Below are 23,521 nucleotides of genomic sequence, written 5' to 3'. Positions count from 1 at the left end.
CAGAGGTACTTAGCTGATGGATATTTGGAGCCTGGGTTTGCACAGGATCGACCCCTTCCACTCTTGAACAAGAGGATCCTGGGTGTAACTGCGGGAAACTATAATTCCTATCTCTGCTACATCACGAACTGTAATATTTGATTGGAATGTAACAGTCCATTGCAGGCAATGAACAAGCAGAAATGAAATGGTCACCAATAGCAGAGTAACACAATCAGGATTATTTCTTGAACCTGCTTTATGTTTTCACACATGAGGCTTAAATTGCCTCAGAGCTGTAACCCCAGTTGCTAATGCCTCATTCTGTTCCACACAACATGTTGAGAAGCCTGTTGATAAATGGCCATTTTGTCTGGTGTAGGTTTTATATGCACATTACAAACCCCATTGAAACAATGGCTGCATCAATAGGAGTATAGCATCTAGATCAAGGAAAGTAATAGTGCCACTGTATTCTGCTCTGGTCAGACCTCACCTGGAGTACTGTGTCCAGTTCTGGGCGCCACAGTTCAAGAAGGACACTGACAAACTGGAACGTGTCCAGAGGAGGGCAACCAAAATGGTCAAAGGCCTGGAAATGATGCCTTATGAGGAACGGCTAAGGGAGCTGGGCATGTTTAGCCTGGAGAAGAGGAGGTTAAGGGGTGATATGATAGCCATGTTCAAATATATAAAAGGATGTCACATAGAGGAGGGAGAAAAGTTGTTTTCTGCTGCTCCAGAGAAGCGGACACGGAGCAAGGGATCCAAACTACAAGAAAGAAGATTCCACCTAAACATTAGGAAGAACTTCCTGCCAGTAAGAGCTGTTTGACAGTGGAATTTGCTGCCAAGGAGTGTGGTGGAGTCTCCTTTTTTGGAGGTCTTTAAGCAGAGGCTTGACAACCATATGTCAGGAGTGCTCTGATGGTGTTTCCTGCTTGGCAGGGGGTTGGACTCGATGGCCCTTGTGATCTATTCCAACTCTATGATTCTAAGTGCCCCTTTAAGCTTTGTGTGTGAAAATATTGACAGTGAGCAGCTTATAGCTGTTTAGGAAATCCTCCAGTTCCAGTTTTATTGTTCTCCTAAGCTCTAGTTTGTGGGTCTATAGAAAGAATATTTTATGTCAGCCTGAAGGCTTTTTATAGTGCCTTCTAATGAGCTTAAGATCTGGAGCTCAATTCTTTCAAGTTTATAATTATGGAATTTTAATTTCTTGATACCTTGAATGTACACAATCAACTCTCTGTAAGTTTATGTGTTATTTCAGTGCACGTATGGATTTCTAATAGCACAGATGCAACCACCTGCAATTCACATGCCCTTTGAGTTCCTCATTTCTTACTACTATCTTAAGAGTTTTGTAAACACTAATTGGGGGAGGGGTGTATGAGAAGATGCCCTTGATTTCCACCTGGACAGACAGGCTGGGATTCCTCTCAGTGGCTCAGCCAGGTAGGTTTAGACCTGGGATTAGACAGCCTTATTGATGTTGGGGGGTGGGGACAACTTTAGACCCACTGGCCCCTAGAAGTTGGATCCTGTGGTTGTGAAACACACAACTGACCTTTCTTTTCTATGCACCTCCATTCCATACTTCACAGTGGCTCCTGCATTCCTGATATGCTGGAGCAAAAATATAAAAAAGATCAATCCTGTTGAAGAAATACTCTGAGCACGTGCAATTCCTGATTTTAAAAACTCACTTAGATCATAGCACCAACCTGCCTACTGGAGTAAAACAGAGTTATAAGCACATTTGCTGGGGAAGAACTAATTATTAGTTTTAACTACATTGATTTTAATTATTCTGTATTTTATAACTGATGTTTTTAAATGCTGCAAGCTGCTTGAATCCTGAAGAAACAGAAGTACTGTTTTGGGGGGACGGGGAGCGGGTGGTTGTGGAGGACCCCCTGGTCCTGAGGGTGGGTAGACAGAAAAGATAGAGGCAGGGTGGGGTGGGGAATCCACAAAAAAGAAGACAAAGATGGAAAAATTAAATGTTGTCAGAATGGTTCAGACTGAGAGAGCAGAGAAGTGGCAATGCTAGAACATCCCTGTGTGAGCTTGGGAAAGCTTTTAATCGTTGCTCTGTCACTATAGGTTGGTATATTCTGATGGCCCTAGCATGTGCGTTTATGTATATTCACATTTATACAAGAAAAAGAAAATCATATGTTATATAACCATTCTGCAAGGGAACAGATTTAGCTAAATTTTTAGACTCCCATTATAGTAAGTTTTGCAAATTCACACTCTCTGGCTGTTATGCCTTTGGGTATTAAACAGGCTTTCCACTTGCATTCTGTTCTGGTCACATTATATTACTGACATCCTAATACATTTGATATTCCATACTAGATTCAGATATTCAGATACTACCATTTTAATAAATCAGGCTTGCTTTGCTGTTTCTTTTTGCATTTTTTCAAACAAAAGAAGCAAACAAAATAAGCAAGTTGTGTAATAAAACTTAAAATTTAAGGAAATAATAACCATCACCACAATTAACGGCATATTTGCATATGTATATCATACTTCTGGGTGTCCAAACCCTCCTTGTAAGAAAATGAATTACAACTTTTGAATATCAAAATTTGTTCATCAGGACATCCTGCTATCATATTACCATTGCACAGGCATAAATGACATTAGGAGGAACCTCAAGAGCAATAATTGAAAGTGTTGTTTCTGGTTTAACTGGAAGTGCTTGGGACTATAGCATGCCTACTTGAAAGTATATCTTACTGAGACATACATGTTCAGAAGCATGACTGAGATTACAGTCCTGAAGTTTATTTAGAAAACTCCCAGAAAGAAAAGAAAAGAAAAGAAAAGAAAAGAAAAGGCCAAATGAAAATCTGGTATTATTTTTAAATCCCACAGTTCAGCCCAGCACTTTATTTTTGGTACCACAGTTCATTTTGGAACCATATGAATCAAAGAAATAAGGCATTGACTCAAAACTATATTCAGCAATCTATAACAAACGAAAACCATTTCTTCATATATTTTGTGTCACGGATACAACAACTAGTAACAACTATTACCACTGACAGAAACATTTGGGTAACTTGAATGGTGCTATTTCTCCCCCTCCCCGTTTTCTTCAAGGCAGTTCCGCCTGCTTGCGGCCTGATGGAACTAAGGCCTGGAGCTTTCACTCTCAAGGTCCTTCTTGCAGGACCTGCAAATGCCTTTGAGGGCAAACTCATCTTTCCAGGGGGGGGGGAGCCCATAGCTTAGTGGTAGAGTCCATGCATTGCATGCAGAGGCTACCAGGTGCAACCCTTGACATATCCAGGTAAATGTAGGTAGCAGAGCTGGGGGGAATCTGAGGCTGCTGCCAACATTGAAGTGAATGACCTGACCTGCTGCAGGTCAGCTTCATTTGTTCAAAAATTCCTAGCTAGAAGGGCCAAGGGAGCAGCACGAGAAAAGACTCCTGCTTGAGAACTTGGGGGAATTGCTGCCAATGAGAATATTTGGGATAGAGAAAACAGTGGTCTCCGTCTAAGCCTTCACCCACACGTCCTCTCGTCCCACTGCTTCTCACCCCGAAGCAAACCGCTCTTTAGCACTCAAGTGGAGCAAAATGGCAATTTGGGTCCCCATCTCCCCAACTGCCATTTCTTCTGATCTATCCCACAAGAGCAGGTTTTCTTTGGGAAAGGAGCAGGTCACGCTCAAAACACTCGAACCCAGGCTTTCTAGGCACAGCACCAGCGGAAGTGTGGGCAGACCCCAAAGCAGCTTCATGTCTACAGAGACAATTGTGTGCTCTGGCATTTGGGGATTTCCCAAAATCAAACATTTACTTATACTGTCAAGTCAAACAAGATAACAATCAGTACTGAATGAATTGGTAGAATATATATATATATATATATATATATATATATATATATATACACACATACATATATATATACATACATATATATATACATACATATATATTTGCTTTCGTAGATTTTCACGGGTATAGGAATGCAGGTTTTGGTGTCTTCGGGTGTCTTCCCGTGTAAGAGTCGGGGTGTCTGTGCGACGTTTCGACGAGGTCTCACTCGTCATCTTCAGGCTGGTGCTTTCGGCTTCTTGTTACTGGAACAGAGCAGAGTCTGGTGTTTGAGTTCCTATAAATACTGTTGAGGGGTGTGGTGTATAGCCTCCAACGTTCTGGGTAGAGAGGAAGTTCCTAGATTAGTGTGCCTTTTCTTCTTTTGTTCCTTAATTACTTGAGGGATATCTTGGGTGATTTCATGAGTGATATTCTGAATATCACTGGGTGGGTCCTCTCCACAGACATATTACAGACTCCATCCAGCAACCAAACTATAGTGGCACCTCCGGATGCTGCACCCCCCTGCAATCCCTACACAGATCTGGCTGGCACAAGGCACAAAACCATAGCTCGCCCCTATACACGAAGCCAAGCCAGAGCACAACTAAATGCAGCACAGCCATCTTCTCAGAAAAACTCTTCACAAGCTCAAGAGGTCAAGACACGAGAGCTTTAGCAACTAATCTACACTTAATGACCCACCCAGTGATATTCAGAATATCACTCATGAAATCACCCAAGATATCCCTCAAGTAATTAATGACCCACCCAGTGATATTCAGAATATCACTCATGAAATCACCCAAGATATCCCTCAAGTAATTAAGGAACAAAAGAAGAAAAGGCACACTAATCTAGGAACTTCCTCTCTACCCAGAACGTTGGAGGCTATACACCACACCCCTCAACAGTATTTATAGGAACTCAAACACCAGACTCTGCTCTGTTCCAGTAACAAGAAGCCGAAAGCACCAGCCTGAAGATGACGAGTGAGACCTCGTCGAAACGTCGCACAGACACCCCGACTCTTACACGGGAAGACACCCGAAGACACCAAAACCTGCATACATATATATATATATACATACATACATATACATACACACACGCATGCGCGCACACGCACACAAAACAGTATATGGAGTTTAGTTTATTGCTTCTAATAAACAAAGGTAGCATAGATGTTGAGAGCACATTTTATATATTGTATACTGTAGACAGAGCAAAACTGAGGTTGGCAGAAAATTGCAGGTGAAGGTTTCCTTGTGGTGTTGCTTTGTAATTTTATGTTTGCTTTGCAGTATACACATGCAACTAGTAGTGCCTTAGAAACAATGTGTTAAACTGATATGTCAAAAACATATAGAAAGATACTTACTCTTTCACATTTTTTTTTTTAAAAAGCCTGAAGTCAGGCATGAGTGGCATGCAGTAAGTAGTTTGCAGAAGAGAAGCAAAAGGGTTTATAATCTTCATGCACATGTAAAACCTCTGTTTACAAAAAAAAATTAGCATCTGTTAAACGTGTGCCTTTTTAAAGACTCGTAGTGTACATGCAACAAACCTGTCATAGCTAAAAGTATTTACAAAATTTCATACATCCTTTAAATAAAATAATAATTAATAAGACTACATGAAAGGCCAATACGTAATAGTGTACAAGATTAAAAATAAATAAGGCGTTATAATACAGTTTTATTTTAAATTTAAAAAGTTACTTGCCACTACAATATAAAACTGTAACTTGAAAGAATATTTATGGCTAAATAGTCCTCTGGTTAGGACTGGAAATGAAAAAGAATTTGGATTCCTAATGCTGGGTTAATGTTTTAAGGCTCGTTCAGATGAGACTCTTAAGAGCACAGAGAACATGTACAGTGAGAAACTGGAGCTGCTCCTGTCCTGCCCCGGCTGAGTGGGCTTATTGCCTCTGGGTGGGGCGGATGTCTGGGCATTGGAGGCAACATTTGCACAGGGCCTCCCAGGCATGAAATCCCAGACCCATAAACCCTAAATGTGCAGCTCTGAACACAAATAAGTCCACTGAACAATTACCGCACATGGGGTCTTGTGCCCCTAGGCTAGGGGTAGGAGATGCTTCCCAGGTGCCAGGACACACCCTGAGGCTGCCAGTCACTTGAGCCATGTTTTCCTTTGCTCATGTGGTTAGAAATCTAATCAGCACGTGGCTTTGCGGGTGCAAATGATCAGTGATCAGCAACACCTGCAATGCCTTTGCCTGGAAATCAAACCACCCCTGCAAAGGCAATGGGCCTGCAAGGGATGAGGATCAGCTTATTGCACAGAAGGAGGGTGTGGCTTGGGTGAGATTAAGACCCCGCTGGGCCCAACTAGTCCCACAAACAGGAGCTTCCCCACTGCTCCCCTACACCAATGCAGTTCAGGGACCTGAGTCGTTCAAACTTTGGGTCCATAGGGTTGGAAGTGACCCCAAGGGTCATCTAGTCCAACCCCCTGCAATGCAGGAATCTCAACTAAAGTATCCATTACAGATGGCCATCCAACCTCTGCTTAAAAGCCTCCAAGAACCTCCACAACCTATCACCTCCTAGTCTTCTCTCCCAAACTCCTTCAACTGTTCCTCATAAGGCTTGGTTTCCAGACCCCTAATCATCTTTGTTGCCTTCTGCACACGTTCCAGTTTGTCAAAGTCCACCTTAAATTGTGGTGCCCAGAACTGGACACAGGACTCCAGTTGGGGTCTCACCAAGGTAGAAAAAAGTGGTACTTCACTTGATCTGGACAGATCCCTTATTTTGATTTGGTTACCATTTTATGTGAATAGAGATCCAGTTTTGCTCTGAGTGCAAGGCAATGGAAGTTTTCCCTCCAAGCCTTCTTTTTGTGTGTGTGTGTGTGTGTGTCCTGTTCACATTCTATTTGATTCTGTGATGTGAACATTACGTCCAAAGATTAGATGCCATTGGACTTGGAGGCAGTGCAGAAACATCCCGTGGAGGCATTGCACACTCCATTTCACATGCATTTTATACCCTTAGAGTCTTGCTCAAATTGGTACATACACTAACTAAAGTCAAGCAACTGAATGAGTGACAGCAATCACTCATTTGTTGAGTCTTTGTAGAGTCACAACCAACCATGCAACTGCTGGGATACCATTTTAATCAGCCAAGGCTTCCCCAAAAGAATTAGGGGAACTGTAGTTTGCTAAGGGTGCTGGGAGTTGGTATGAGACCCCTATTCCATGCTCCCCAAGAGCTACAATTTCTTTCCTGAAGAGGGATTGTTAAAGCACACTGGGAATTGTAACTTGGCAGAGGGGTGGGGTCCTAAGAACTTTCAGCTCCATAATGAACTGCAGCTCCCAGGATATTTTGGGGGAAGCCATGACTGTTTAAAGGGGCACTATAGTGCTTTAAATGCAGGGTGTGCAGGGGGCCTTAATTCACCTACAGTGGTACCTTGGTTCTCAAACACCTTGGTTCCCAAACGCCGAAAACCCAGAAGTGTTTCAGTTTTTGAAAGTTTTTCAGAAGCTGAACGTCTGATGCGGCTGCCAGCTATTGTTTTCGGGGCACCTGCACCAATCAGAAGCTGCGCCTTGGTTTTCAAACATTTCAGAAGTTAAACGGACTTTTGGCATTTTTGTTTTTGCTATTTATTTTGCTTTTTTGTTTTTGAGGCTTTTTCGGTTAATTTGTTTTTGTGACTGTGTGAAACCCAGTTCAGCTATTAATTGATTGATTGTGTGACTGCAGAAATGGATAAAAGCCCCCCCATCCAAACAATGACTATCATCAGTGCAGGTAAGAAAAAAATTAATTTTTATTTTTATCATCTACAATATTGTCTTATTTATTTTATAGTGCAGTGCATTGATTTATGGTTTAATTTATGCTTTAATTTATGGATTATGATTTATGATTTATGGTTTAATTTGATTTATGCTTTAATTTATGGATTAATGGTCTTGTTAGATAGTAAAATTCATGTTAAAAAAATTTAGGGGTTGTTTTTAAAAGTCTGGAATGGATTAATCCATTTTGCATTACTTTCTATGGGAAAGCGTGCCTTGGTTTTGGAACGCTTCGGTTTTAGAACGGACCTCCGGAACATATTAAGTTTGAGAACCAAGGGACCACTGTACTTAGGACCAATTCACATGAACAGGGCTCTATTTATGTGGTGGCAGAATAAGAGTGTATAACACACACGCACACACACACCCAAACAAACCCCACACGAATAAGGATGCTGGGCATTATGTAATTATACACTTGGGTTATGTTTTACACATTTTATTGGCTCTTGTGGGAGACCTGGTTTGTCATATCAGTCTTTTGCTCTTTATAGTATATGCTTAGATGTATAGATCCCATTTGTTTACCATTAATTTGGAATAGCCTAGAGCTAAACAACAATAAGGATTGATTACCTAATAGGTATGAATTAATGTGCAACATGAGTGCTTAAGCCTAGGTGCAATCTGTGCTATTAACAGGTGGCAAGATGGAAGCGATGCACAAAGGGAGCCAACATGTGGATCAGCTCAGGTGAGGCTCCCCATACCCGGTGGGGCAGGGAGGCACACCCCCCTCCTCCATTACACGCACAAGATCTTTGAGGACCTCATGTGTGAGCCTGGCCCCTGAGAAGGATGGCATGGCACACACCATAGGCTTTTTAAATAACACTGTTATTTCCTCACATTATTTCCTCATCTGTATTGTCAAGGCAGAAGATGTGAACCCAAACCTGCCTTTAATGCTTACAGTCACCATTCAAATGTAAGACAAACAGCAGATTTTGGAATTCATTGGAATCAAAACTTAATCCTCAATATCCCCAGCACTGAAATTATTTTCTTTTTTAATGTGTGGCTGATTCAAATGTTGAAATATTTGCAAGTACTTAACTAATAATAGAATTCAATGTCTGTTCATAATCTCCAAGATAAGAATAAAAAAAGTTACCACAGGAACATTTGCAATTAGTTTCCCCAAAGACCTCCAATAAAAGGCTTTTAATTATTACAAATACCTTATTAACAGAAAAATTGTGCAACTCATGTGAAATATTGTGCTTGCTATTGATGGACTCCTAATAAATAGCTTGCCAAATGACAGTATTTTAAAACAGCTGCTCATACGATTCCATATCCAATGAAGGTGGCTGCTCTCATTATGAATCTATTTGATCTTACTTCATGAAAATGGGAATCACATCCATGCACTGTAGGAAAGAACCAGGTCTTTTATGAGGCATTACAAGCTTTCTCTTAGGACATGGACTGGAGAAGCACACACACAAAGTCATATATTCAATTAGAAATGAGCCAAATGGTGGAAGCAAACATTTTCATGCCACCTTGCGAGGAAGCTTTTGGCTCATGGGCCAGTCTTGACCCATTAAGGGTGCGTGGGTGGGTGTCAATTTTCCCCCTCAGGGCCTCTAAAAAATTAAGCCATGCCCACCTGCCAATCACTTGGATGTCACTTGGATGGGGGCTGCAATGACAACTGATGAGTGTGGGGGGTGGGGCTTGATTCTGTGTCAGCTGCGAGCACAACTTTCCCAGCTGGGAACTGATACATGTAGTCAAAGCAGCAGGATTTAACCACTGGTGATTAACTGGTTACATCCTGCTCAGTTCTCCTGCTGGGACCAGGTACATGCAGCCAGTGCCCAGTGTGGGCCTGTTCAAAATCCCTTTTGCAAAGAGCCTCATGCTGCTCTTTAAACCTCTAGTTTTCAGAGGTTCCATGGGGAGCTGTTTGCAAAAGGACTTTCAAACAGGCCAGTGCTGCTCTTTGGACCTCCAACAACTGGAGGTAGGGTCTCCTCACCAGAAAAGGTACCCCACCACTAGGCCAGTGCCATTCAGTAGTTTGACTGGGCTTATCTGTATCTGGGTGGAGTCTGGTGATGCTGTTTTGATCTTGTTGAGAAGAGGCAACCAAGTTATTGTCTAGCTTCCTAGCTGATATGTTTTCTATGCCATCCACGACATGTGCCCAAAGCCAAGTTTTAAACCCACAAATTCCTAACAAAACAAAAAGTATTGGTATAGTTCCCTGCACCAGAATTCTTCACCTTTAATAATTCTGCATCATGCCCTGAACTGGGGGCGGGGGGGGGGGGAGAACCGGGACCACTTCTTCCTGCTTTCATCGAGTTATAAATATCCAAATGGAGGAAGAAATGGTACAAGTAAGTTCACCATTTATGTAGTCAAGAATGAAGTCAGCAATGCTCTAAATTCTTTACCTTTGCTGGATAGGGACCACAAACACAACAATGAGAGTGTTATGAGCAAGTCATGTTCATTTCATCCCCATGGGGAATGTCACTGCTTTGCTGTGACTGGAACACAGGAATGCCCCACCTACGTGAAAGTAGTGGAAGACTCGCCACAACAACATTTCCTACCCCTTGCTGGACTTCATTCTCTCTTTGAAGGACTGAGCAACACCACCTCCTGCACATCCTAGGGAGCTCATATCCAGAGAGAGAGCCATGTTCTACTGGTTCTCACCCACTATATTAATTCCATCCTCTTAAGAACATCTTGGCTGGGAGGCTTCTAGCATTGGTGTGTAAAGGCATATACTGTATAGACAGGGTCTGTCTTCCGTTGCCTCTGATCTGCAGTGTCTTGGCTGCTCTGAATTACTATCCTCTTCCTCTGCACTATCAATGAGAAATTCTACACTTCCCCCATAAAAAATCCCCCCCCCATTTTTGACCCAAGGGGGATTTTTTTTTTCCCAAACTGGGGAGAAAGGGAAACATTGGAGGGAGGAATTAACCTTTTTTGAAGCGAAAATGTTTGCTCCCCCAAATCCACCATATAACAGTTTTAAATCATGTCAGAGGTGTGATATTGGCTCAATGGAACTAAGACTTTATTTGACAACAGATGTTCCTATTAACCCCCTGGTAAAAGTTGCCATGTCCTAGATCCCGGATGTGGAACATAGAGTTTTCCAGATGTTGCTGGACTCCCCTGAGCCAGCCTAGTCAATGGCCAGCGACGAGGTCAGTTGCAGTTCACCAGCATCTGGGGGACCAGAGATTTACCCCCTTGTCTTAGAGCTTAATGAAACAGGTGTAAGTCTTTCTCTTGACCTAAAGCAGATTATAAATCCTATCCAATTGTTATCATAAGCCACTTCAGAAGCCTGTTTGTGCTAGCAATAGTGACGTATACATTTTGAAATTAAGATGAACAAGATGATCACCACACTGAAATGACTGTTCTAAAAGTGGGCATAAGCTGTGGATTCACCAAGAACTTCTGGAAAAGCTCCAATGAAATGAATGGAAACCAGGCAAGAGAGCAGTTTGGTGGTGCCCCTAGACTATTTTGAGACACCAAATTATTGCACTAAGCTCTCCAACATCTTTTAGCAGCTTTAGATAGAATTCTACTGGTTTTAGCACACTGTTGCTTCCAACTTCCTGTGCATACAAGAAAGAACTCACTAAAAGTCAATTAAGAAAGCTTCCCAAAGGTTATTTCATGTAGCTGTTCTTGAGATGTGCCAAACTACAACACGAGGCATTTCCTCACAGTAAGAAAAGAAAGTGGTAGTTGTTTCCAACCAGACTATAGTTCTGATGTAAGTAATGCTGATGGGGATTAAGACAAATGCAGTTTACGGGAAGGAGGAAACATAAACAACAAACCTCTGGATATTCTCCTTGCCAGGTTGTCCACTGGGGAAAACGGACTCTAGCAAGGGAAAGCTGGCTCAGGAGAAAGGGCACTGGGAAAGGTAAGGGTTGAGCCCCCTTCCCCTTGCTGTTTCCAAATCACTCTCTAGTCACACTTTAGCAGGGAAGCTGGTTCCTGGGCTCCCAGACCTTGCACTTCCTGATGGTATTTGATCTACTGCAACCATCTTACTGAAGAGCAAGTGCCAAAACGGGCCAACCACGGGGGTGAGCTACAAAGGAGAATGTTTGCTCTTGTGCAAATCCCACTCGTATTAATAGGGCTTCCCAGGTGAGCTGCATACAATGGCATGAATGAGATCAGAAAATGGGTAAAGTATGCATCCATGTGCAACACACAAACATACACAGCCCACCATGTGGACTGACATTTCCCCAAATAGGTCAAATTTGCAATGTTATTATGAAAAGATATTACTTCCATTTGAGACACCCGAATCAATATTGTGCAAAAAGATGTGCTGGTACATTATTGAGTCACCCTATGAAAATATAAGGTTAAACATCTGATCTAGAAAACAAACAAATGAAGTCTCCACTCTAAGTTTGCCAGTGAGAATCTCCAAATGGCAGGTGAGAAGAACCCTTGCACAGAAACAGAGTTCTGCAAAACTCTGGTATCAAACAATATGAAGAGATCCAAATGTTCCATTTCACGAATGGAACAAGTTCTGTTCATGAGCAGAATTCTCCTATTCAGTGGAACTGAATCACCTAAATGCATATGTTGGCAAATGCTTCTAATAAAAGACTATACAGACAAATGGCCAGCTGTTTGACCTGCTGAAAAGGCATAAATCCTACCTTAATACTCTCTTGGCATTCCTATGCCTGCCACTTTGCAGCATTTATCCAGAGGCAAGTTAGGCTGAGCCCAGAAATCACATGGAAGCTCCAATCACACAGACCACCTCTTAAGAGTGCAGCAGCTGCTTCTCTCGAGTGAGAATGAAGCTAGATTCTGATTTATTACAATAGATTCCAGTGAATCGACCTGCAGCCTCATCAAAGACTCATTGTTAAATATTTGAAAAAACACATTTTTTTAAGAACTACATTTGTTTACCTGAGGACTTGCTACTTCCTATATTAAAGACATTGCCAAAAATTTCTTGTCCCCCCCCCCAAATGTTGTGTGAAGGGACTCTACACTGCTTCCTTAAACCTCAGATATGTCTCATTTGCCCTTACACGCCCTCCCTCAAACATCAGCTACAGACATTTTAGAGGCAACCACATTGGCTATGATTATAAGAGCATCCTCCCTCTTTGCCATTGCAGGACGTCAATTTTCTATAACTATAAACCTCTCCCATTTTTATATAGGAAATATATATATAGATGTGTGCATTAGATACGTGTATCTACACACATCACCCTTCTCTCTCAACTGTGTTGTGTCACTATTATTTCCAGCATTGCTTTTATAGTTTTCTGAATGAATACCGACAGTCACCAATGACAGGATTTGCCAAAAATTGACAATTTCTTTCTCTCTCTCTCTCTCTCTCTCTCTCTCTCTCTCTCTCACACACACACACACACACAGCGCCAGTCTCACCATGACTTTTTCTGTTAATTCATTTACCCTTTAGATTTGCTGATAAAATTTTCCTTTTCTTCAGAAAATCAGCAGTAGACTTTTCTTAACAGAATTGCTAGCCCTTATTTGATCCACAACTCCATATACGGTGTTCCCAGGTTCTCTTTGGTTGGATTGTAGACATCTTAGTTGACACCAAATCCTGTAGTCTTCAGCTTCCTTGTGAAAATCCAGGTGACCTCTGCTCTCTGCGATCACTGCAATGGCCCAGCCAAAATCTTCATGGTTCTCATGCCTCTTTTATGGCTGGCACAGAGGGAAGATAGTGCAGCGTCAGATTGGTGTGGGTGGACGGGGCTTGAAGTGTCCCAGCAACGGCATTTGCTGAAAGGCTGGGAGATGAGGACACAGATGGGCAACTGGTGCCCAGTTTAGTCTGAATGTTTGCTCGCCCATAAGGGTACATTTTCCGCTCTAAGTTTAATGACCGCGTTAGCGAATTGCTTCCATTGGCCTTTCCTTCTAGGAAATAGGTCAGCATTTCACCTTTGCCTTTGACACTGACTTTACCCCGACATACAAAGTCATAACTGCACCTCCTCAGTATCCTCTGGACTTCTTCTGTAACCTGTGAATAAAAGGAACAAAAATCATTTGTGACATATAAGACTACGCTGCACTGAACCTTTTGGCCCAGATGTTTTTTTTGAGGTAGGAAGAAGGCCAACAAAGATTGGGGTGATTTTCTCTCTCTCTCTCTCTCCCTCTCCCCCCCCTCTCTCTGTGTGTGTGGGGGCTTAACTTACTTTATGAAAGGTGACCAAGATGCTTCCCTCATCATTTTTACTTTGAATAAAAAGCTTTCCTATTGCTCCTAGTGATGGCAAGACACTTTGCTTCCTGGCTAATGATGCTGCAGGAAGATGTGCTTTTCCCAGAGGCATTCTTGGGTAAAGAAAGACGGCTGCCTACAGGGGAAAGAACGCCCTCGCACCTTTGCTTTGGTGGTAATAGAGAATTATTTTCTGCTCCTGCTAGCTGTAGTATAACAGAGCAAGCTGGTCCAGTTCAAAGCTGGAGTTAGCTTGTTATTAGTGAAACATGACCTTCACAGACTTGACTATGTTTCAGGCATAATGAGCACAGCAGCTCATGCCCTGTAAGTCCTACTCCATGAAATCAGTGGCTGAGATGAAATGCCCCCACCTCCCTACAGCCTCCTCCTATCCAGGGCTTCCTGAAAGCAATCAGAGACCATGCCTGCATGCAGCCAGTCTTTGCTCCTCCCATTTCATTCCTCTCCTGGTTCTGTGAGTCAAGGGGAAGGGGAGCTTGTTGCAGCAGGGAATGGGAGACTCTTCACCAGCCTGACTCCTCTCTGCCTCTTGGCCTCCCTCCTTCCACTCTTCTGCTTCAGCTTTTGCCTCTGAGTCTGGACTTCTCTCTGCCACAGACTCCTCCCGCTCACTTCAGCTTCTGCAACCTCCTCCTCCCAGGCTCTTCTCCCTCTGACCACTCACTGTTGTCCCACTACCAACCTCCTGGCTCTGAGCCTTCTTCCCTTGGGGGTTCTTCAGCCAGTTCCTCCCACCATGTCCAACCTGTCCAATGTCCAATTCATGTCCAACCTGTTCATGACAATATATTTTGTTTCTAATGGTTGCTTTTATTAATGCACTGTTCTCTGATATGCATTAAAAAAGCATAACCAAGAAATGTAACCCTAGATGGGACTATGCATATTAGGGGGTGGAGCTGTGCAAAGAGGTGGCTTAATTCTGATGCCTTCAATCAGCTGGTGGAAAGAAGCCTGTTTAGTTCCAACCCAGCACTTGGGGACATTTTTGCAGTTAGGGCCAAAGCTGTCTTCCTCTCAAGAAGAGCTGGTGCCATTGTTCTAGTACAGTGGTACCTCTTGCTACGTACTTAATTCGTTCTGGAGGTCCGTTTTTAACCTGAAACTGTTCTTAACCACTTTAGCTAATGGGGCCTCCCGCTGCTGCTGCTGCTACGCCGCCGCCACGCGATTTCTGTTCTCATCCTGAAGCAAAGTTCTTAACCCGAGGTATTATTTCTGGGTTAGCAGAGTCTGTAACCTGAAGCGTATGAAACCTGAAGCGTATGTAACCCGAGGTACCACTGTACAGATATATTTATCTGGCACATGCAGGAAGCCGTTCAAATGCAGTAGGTGGAACCTCACAAGTAGCCTGAATAGCAAGCCACTGTTTAGCTCTTCCATATAGACTGATGTAGTTTTGAAGGATGATGAAAACACTCACCTGAATTTTACCTTGCACTCCAGTACTATCCATTCTACTGGCAACATTTACAGTGTTACCCCAGATATCATACTGCGGCCTTCTAGCACCAATGACCCCAGCCACTACAGGGCCCACGTTAATACCTGAAATGGGAACAGTGGCCATTCCTTTATTTAATGTTTGCTCCAATATCTATTTCATATATCTAAAAAGCATAGCAGATGCTAAACAGAATGTTCCTCATTTATACACTTCCCTTTCCTGCAGTTTTGGTTTTTTTAAAATAAGATGTGCTAAGGCTCAAGATTTCTTAGAAGATAAACCATCAGCCTGGAAGCTGAGCTACTTACTCCTAAGTAGACAGAACCTTATTTGCTGGAGAGGGTAAATGAAATGGCACATGCTCACAGGCATTTTTCTTTGCTATTATTTCACACCTTCCAGGACCTTGGCCATAGATTCTGGGACAGACACAGACATCATTTGATACTGTAAATTACTATACATATTTTGATATGTACCACAAATCATTTATTCACACAATTAAGCTGTCACTTTGATAGCTAAAGGTGGAATCATAGCATTGTAGAGTTGGAAGAGACCCTGAGAGTCCTCTAGTCTAACCCTCTGCAATCAGGAATCTCAACTGAAGCATCCATGACAGATGGCCACTCAACCTCTGCTTCAAAGCCTCCAAGGGAGGAGGCTCCACCACCTCTTGTGGGAGTCTGTTCCACTGTTTAACAGCCCTTACCATCAGAAAGTTCTTCCTGACGCTTTGTAAGAATCTCATTTCTTGTAACTTGTGAATGACAATTCATGTCACATTTATTGTTGTTGTTGTTGTTGTTGTTGTTATAATTATTATAATATAAATTTGTGTACTGCCCTTCTGAATATCACAGGGCAGTTCACAACATAAAAAACCAAAATGGAAACACAAAACACATAATACATGACACAACCCCCGCATAGCAGACCAATAACCCCTTCCCACCAACACTTTTGAAAAGTCATTGAATGCCCCTATTCTCCCACTTGGGAAGATCCTTCTGGTGTGTCTGCATGGGGGGCGGGCTGACATCACTGCTGCCTCACCCCTCTCCCTGCTGGCCGATAAGCAGCAGAGGGAGGCCAGACCACGGCTTCTGCCCCATCTAGCAACTGTCTTTGCTGCGTTGGAGATCCCTTTGTGAATGGCTTTGTCATGTGACTAACAGAGGGTGGCGGGAGCAGCAGAGGTAGGGAAATGACATGAGACCAGATTCAAGTCAGGTGCTTCTTTAATGAGAACCTAATATCTTAAAAAGCCAGGTCTTCAAAGCATTTAATAAGAGACCATCTAGGGAATTTGTTTATTGAAAATCAGTTCTGAACTGCTTAATGTTTTTAAGATTCTCTAAGTGGATGCCCCTTTCTTTGCTGCTTGCGAGCTTCTGCCTATCTCTGGATCCTTGTCCCAGCCATGTGACTAAGTCTGAAATTCCTGTTCTGAGAAGTGATTTTCTTCTAATTTTCCCTTCCTTGTTTCCAATTAAATTATGAGTAGCTTGTTTATTTTACAGATTTATAAACTCATTCACAGCCAAAGCTGTGTAGAATTGTTTCCCAGGTGTTTAGACACGCAGAAGAACATAGTTTAGATCATGCTGCTATAACACTTCAATATTATTTCAGAAGTTCTTCTGTTTGTACAAATCTGCCATGAATTCTGGCATTAGCCCCAGCAACAGCAGCCATATAGAATTAGGGCCCCTCCAGACATCATTTTTATTGCGTATTCATTATGATTAATATGAAATCACTCTTTCAATACCATTTGCTCCTGTAAAAGTTTCAGGGTGGCCATACTGCTTTGTCAGAAGTACATTTATGTCCTGTCACTTTTCATACCACAATTATTTTTTGTCCTGCTTTTGCTGTGCTAAAGTGCAAGAATGCCCCTTCAGATAGCAATAATGCTCAAAAAGAGGGGAAGCATTGCAGAACAACAAATACAGCAACAGTGAGTGTGGATGGTCCAGTATAAATTCACTACTAATACATCATCGAGGGCATGCTACAAAACCAACCAGTCAACCCCTAATTCCTGAAAAGTATGACTTACCAACCCGAAGAACGAAGTCATTGTAAGACTGATAGTTGATTTCATCAAGAACATCAAACATTTCTATTGCAAAATCAGCCAGTGTACTGAGATGGGAATAAATTGATTTCTTTGCCTAGATTTTTTTTAAAAAAGATTAGATATTATTTATTTCTTCATGTGCTTTTCCTGTCTTTCTCTGAAGTGAAATCAAGTGGCTTCAAGCACAATAAGCTATTAAGTTAAAAGCACATTTTAAAACAAACAAATAAACAAGAAGCACATTATTATTTTAGAAAAATCATACAAAGAGTCTGTCTTAACAACATTTTCTCTGAGACCTCCAGATGACTTGAGAACCCCTTCCTGAGGGCAGCTGTTCCACAAGACCTGCCCCACTGTGGATACGGCTGGTGGCCATGGGCCCAGAGGGCTTTAAGGAGGAATGAGACACACCCTGTCTGCCCCACACAGTGAAGACTGGTCTACCAACAGCTAGACTGCCTCACCCCACAGGGGCCCACTCAACCGTTTTGACTGGAGGAATCAGTGCTGCTGCAGGTGCCCCATAATACCCCTTCAGCCTGGTGACCCCGGCACCTTGGAACTCCCTGCCTACTGAGATCAGTATATGGTTTCAGCTTATTGTTATTTCAGCTTTTTGAAGATCTTAAATTATGTTTGCTCTTATTGATTAATTTTGTTGTTTTATCCTTTTTGTAGAGGGGGTTGGGTTTTTTTAATAATCAAACTGTGTATACATTTTATGAAATACATAAAATGGAGAAGGCAACAGCAGGAGATTATTGCTAACATACTGTGATGGGATGATGAGCTGCTTGTGCGTAAAATCGTAGTCCCTCAGAGTTTGCTCAAGTCCACAAACCTCTGTCTGTGACGGAGCCCCTCAAACATGGCTCCTCTAGTCACTGGCAGATTCCGACAGTGGTTGCTTTCGGAATCGCTTCCAACATAAAAGCTCCTTAACGGAAACACGTCTTCGGGACTCACGGCGTGACAGTTTCCGGCGAGGAGTGGGTCTCCCTATGGGAGGTCCAGAAACCTCCCCACTGTTCTCGCTGGAAGTGTCCCTGAGCCATCCCTCCTGCTCGCTTTCCCTCAGAGACCCACCTCTCCCCCTGCTGGTTCCTGCTTCAGCTTCTGGGTCTCTCCCAACCTCCGTGAGCCCTTCCACCACCTGTCCCTCCGATGGCAGTTCCCTGACATCCACCTCCCCTCCAGGGCCCCCTTCACCCCCTCCCGTTCCCTCTTCTCTGGGCGGTGAGGAGGTAAAACCCCGGAAAGAATCCTCTTCATCTTCAGACGTCTCGAACATTTCCCTCCATTGGTTGCAGTTCCGGGTCTCTGAATCCTCCTCCTCCTCGGAGTCTGCGAACCCCTCCAACTCCTCTTCCTCGTCTGTGGTTGCAAAGTATTCCCTCCGGAACCTCGCTACAGGCTGAGGTTTCCGTGGGAACCTCTGATGAAAAGTTTCTATTAAGACCTCGTCATTGACATCCTCTGCCATGACCCAGGTGTTTTCTGACTCCGGTTCCCCTTCCCACATTACCAAATACTCCACTTGATCTCCCTTCCACCTGGAGTCAAGGATCTCCGCCACATGGCTGCTGTGTTCCCTTTCCTCCATTGCTGGTCCCCGGGTGAACCTCCCTTCTCTGTCCCCTTTATACGGTGACAGTAACGACCTGTGGAAAACTGGGTGCAGCTTCATGTGGTTCGGTAACCGGAGTCTGAAAGCCACTGGGTTGACCTGTTGCGTGACTTCAAATGGGCCCAATCTTTTGGGTCTTAACTTCTTACAACCCCCTTTGAATGGTAACCCTTGGGTTGACAGCCACACATGGTCCCCCACCCTAATGGTTTCACCTTCCCTTCGGTTTCTGTCTGCCTGCCTCTTATACTCCTCCTTGGCCCTGTCTAAGTTGAGTTGGAGCTGACGATGGATCGCTTCCATTTCTTCTACGAACTGTTCGGCAGCTGGGACGCTCCACCTCTCCCCTTCCCCCCCTGGGAAAGCCCTGGGATGACACCCATAATTAGCCAAAAAGGGGCTCATCCCTGTGGACACGTTCTCCGCATTGTTGTAGGCAAATTCCGCCAATGCCAGCTTCTCCACCCAATCGTTCTCTCTGTCATTGACGTAACACCTCAGATATTGCTGGAGTACGCCATTGGCTCTTTCCGCCTGCCCGTTGGTTTCAGGATGCCGGGCAGTCGAAAAATTGACCTCTACATGCAGTAAGCTCATGAGCTTCCTCCAGAACCTGGAAGTAAATTGTTTCCCTCTGTCTGAAACCACCCTCAAGGGGGCGCCATGCAACCTAAAAACATTTTCTACAAACAATTTCGCTGTTTCTTCTGCCGTGACTGCATGTGAGCAGGCTATAAAGTGGCCCATTTTGGTTAACAGGTCTACCACAACCATGATGGCTGTTTTCCCTCTGGACTTCGGCAGATCAGTCATAAAATCTATTGACACTGCTTCCCATGGTCTTTCAGGTGTGGGTAGCGGTTCTAATAACCCCGCCGGCGCCCGCCTCTCCCCTTTGGCTCGCTGGCATTGGTCACAACCTCTCACATACTCCTGTACATCTTCCCTGACCTTGGGCCACCAAAATTCCCTGGTAACCAACCACATGGTTTTGTGTTGCCCAAAATGCCCCGCTGTGGGGCTATCGTGCAGCTGCTTGAGTACTTTCCCCCTCAACTCTCCTTCAGGTATATACAGTGCTCCCTTGTAATACAATGTCCCGTTTCTCTCCTCAAAACCTCCTGGTTTGTCTCCCTCCCTCCTGAGACCCCTGAGTTTGTCCTGGGCGTATTCATCATTCTCCGTTCCCTCCACCAGTTCTCTTTGCCCCACCAATGCCGCCCCACACACCCAACGGTCCTCTGGAATGACATGTCTCTCTTCGGGTGCCCCCTCCCCCTCCAAATATTCGGGTTTGCATGAGAGAGCGTCCGCCCTAATGTTCTCCGGGCCTGGCACGTAACAAATCTCAAAGTTAAATTTGGAGAACTCTTGGGCCCATCTCACTTGCCGTTGGTTGAGTACTCGTGCCGTTCTCCAATACTCTAGGTTCTTGTGGTCAGTGCACACTTGCACCTTATGTTGTGCGCCAATTAGCAGGTGCCTCCATCTCCGGAACGCTTCATGAATAGCGAGTAGTTCTCGGTCATACACCGTGTAGTTCCTCTCGGATTTGTTCAGCTTTCGCGAAAAAAAGGCACACGGTCTCCACTCTGACTTCTCCCCCCAACAGCTCCCTGCCATCGACCGTGGTCACCTGCAGGGGGTGGCTTAAAGGGATAGTCTGTATCTGGTGTTCAGCTGCAAACTCCTTGCTCATAAAATTGCAGGAGCTGCCTGAGTCCAACAGCGCTTTTATCTTTAGGGGGTGTCCGTTTAGCAGTTCTAGCTACACTTCTATCACTAGGGCGGGTTTAGGAGGTTCCGGCGTGGGCACTTTCACTGCTCTTTGGCCTGGCTGCTGTGCCCCGACGGTGGCAGCCAGGCGTTGGCTTTTACTTGCTCCGGTACTTCTTCCTCTCTTCCCTCCACAGCTCCCACCATCCCTTGCCATTCCTTCCTCTGGGGGCAGACTCTGGCAAAGTGACCTGGCTGTTGGCAGAGATAGCATTTCCGGGCGCCTTTTCACTCCTTCTTTCCCCCCTCACTGGGCTTTGAAACTGCGCGCGCGCGCGCTGTTCCGATTTCCATCGGCTCTGCCGGCGGGAAAGTTGGCTCTGGAATGTCTGGAATGCGGAACTCCTTCCAACGTTCCCCCTTCCCTTCCTGCCTCTCCAAGGCTCTCGCCTCCTGGCGCGCTCCTATGGTCAGCGCAGATTTGGTCAGCTGGTCCATAGAATCCGCCCTGGGGCCCCGGGAAAGTTCATCTTTCACCGCCGAAGAAAGCCCTTCTTCAAACAGCATTTGAATGGGTTCCGCCGATAGGTCCCACTCCAATCTGTGGACCAGCATGGTGAACTCAGTCCAGTACTCACGGACAGATCGGCTCCCCTGTTTGCAAGCCATTAACTGTCTGCGCACCACTCCCTGCTCAATATCGCTGGAAAACATCAGATCCATGGCACGAAAGAACTTCATTGTGTCCTTCAGGACGTCATTATTCGCTGCCATCAGGGGCCTAACCCAGTCCCTCGCCCCCTTTTCAAGATGCCCAATCACGAAAGCCACTCGCGATTCCTCGTCAGGGAAATCATCAAACTGCAGATTGAGGGCATATTGCATCTCTGTCCAAAAGGCATGATAGTCCTTGGGCTCCCCCCCAAACTTCTGCACCAATCCTGGTACCTTTCTGGCGAGCTGGGTGGCTTTCCCCTTTTTGTCTGCATCTTGAGCCCTCCTCTCCTCAAGCCTCGCCGTCTGCAGCACTAGCTGGACCTCCAACACCCGGTACCTTTCCTCCAGGCTTGGACTCGCTCCTGCTCCTGCTTCTCCGGTTCCGGCTGGGTTGCTCATGATGCCTTCTCCTGCACAAGCTGCTTTCAAAGACTGTCGGAATGCTGTGATGGGATGATGAGCTGCTTGTGCGTAAAATCGTAGTCCCTCAGAGTTTGCTCAAGTCCACAAACCTCTGTCTGTGACGGAGCCCCTCAAACATGGCTCCTCTAGTCACTGGCAGATTCCGACAGTGGCTGCTTTCGGAATCGCTTCCAACATAAAAGCTCCTTAACGGAAACACATCTTCGGGACTCACGGCGTGACAGTTTCCGGCGAGGAGTGGGTCTCCCTATGGGAGGTCCAGAAACCTCCCCACTGTTCTCGCTGGAAGTGTCCCTGAGCCATCCCTCCTGCTCGCTTTCCCTCAGAGACCCACCTCTCCCCCTGCTGCTTCCTGCTTCCGCTGCTGGGTCTCTCCCAACCTCCGTGAGCCCTTCCACCACCTGTCCCTCCGATGGCAGTTCCCTGACACATACTTTGTTTGTGGGCTTCCTAGAGGCGTCTGTTCAAACACTTTGAAGGGCATTTACAGCAGAAACTGCATGGAAATGCACACTGAAGGCTCTTCCTCAGCATCTGATGGGAAGTGAGAGACAACACCTTGGAAATGCACATCCACACAGTTGCAATAGAAACTGCATGGAAATGCACTTCAAAATGCTGATGGGCACTGAGAGACATTGCTTTTGAACTGCATTTCCAAATAGGTTCTATCGCAACAAGCTTGGAAATGCACCTCAGAATGAACATGCCACTGTATGCCACATATGGGCATGGTTTTGGGGAAATGGCCTCACATGCCAAATGAGGACTCCTGTCGGCTGGATTCCCCCCCCCCCCCCGCACTGCAGAGAGTACACAGGCCTCATGGCTAGATCCTCTTGTGAGGATATCTATTAATGATACCCCACAATCATAAGATTAAGTGAGATGCATTCCAAATGGAGCTTAACAGCTTGTTAGGTGTTACATTTGTGGAGTTGTGTTTATTTTCACCATTTAATGATATTATTACTCTCAAGGAGTTCATGGGTTTCCAATATTAGCGGTACCACTGAAAAAATACACCATTCATTCAGAACCCCCAAATCCTCAAAGGGAACAAAGGGAAGGATTTTGAGGATATGTACTGGGAAAGGTATCAAATAGTTCAGGACAGTGTGGTGTAGTGGTTAAGAGCGGTAGTCTCGTAATCTGGGGAACCGGGTTCGCGTCTCCGCTCCTCCACCTGCAGCTGCTGGGTGACCTTGGGCCAGTCACACTTCTCTGAAGTCTCTCAGCCCCACTCACCTCACAGAGTGTTTGTTGTGGGGGAGGAAGGGAAAGGAGATTGTTAGCCGCTCTGAGACTCCTTGGGGTAGTGATAAAGCGGGATATCAAATCCAAGCTCCTCCTCCTCCTCCTCTTCTTCTCCTCTCTTTTCTGGCTGGTATCTGAAGGGTTTGGCCAACTTTTGGAAGGGGACTATCAAATATTCAGGGTGGAAGAAGCTGATCTGAGTCTATCTGAACACTGTGCACTAGGACCAGGCCATTGTCCTCATTTCCTTCGGAAAGCAGCAACACCATATAAAACCTCAGGTTCTTAGGGAAAA

At 44.7% G+C, this 23,521-nt stretch overlaps 1 protein-coding gene across 3 annotated transcripts in view; it reads right to left on the bottom strand.

Moving 5' to 3' along the window:
- Nucleotides 1–9,946: 9,946 nt before the first annotated feature.
- LOC309515173 (adenylate cyclase type 1-like) overlaps nucleotides 9,947–23,521 on the bottom strand; it is a 239,820-nt gene continuing 226,245 nt past the window's right edge. For 2 of the 3 annotated variants that reach the window (XM_082192762.1, XM_082192763.1), the window contains 3 exons: nucleotides 17,463–17,577; nucleotides 15,374–15,498; nucleotides 9,947–13,719 (listed from right to left, as the gene is read on the bottom strand). In XM_082192762.1, the coding sequence (XP_082048888.1) occupies nucleotides 13,381–13,719; nucleotides 15,374–15,498; nucleotides 17,463–17,577 (579 nt within the window). In that variant the 3' untranslated portion in view covers nucleotides 9,947–13,380. Of the gene's footprint in view, nucleotides 13,720–15,373; nucleotides 15,499–17,462; nucleotides 17,578–23,521 lie in introns of those variants that run through there. The other variant, XR_014212333.1, reaches the window with a different exon arrangement.

This window comes from Podarcis vaucheri (assembly GCF_965113315.1).
Source record: "Podarcis vaucheri genome assembly, chromosome: 12".
In the NCBI taxonomy this organism is placed as follows: Eukaryota; Metazoa; Chordata; class Lepidosauria; order Squamata; family Lacertidae; genus Podarcis; species Podarcis vaucheri.
Note: the sequence above shows the minus strand (reverse complement) of the source record. Positions and strands in the feature narration are given on the sequence as shown.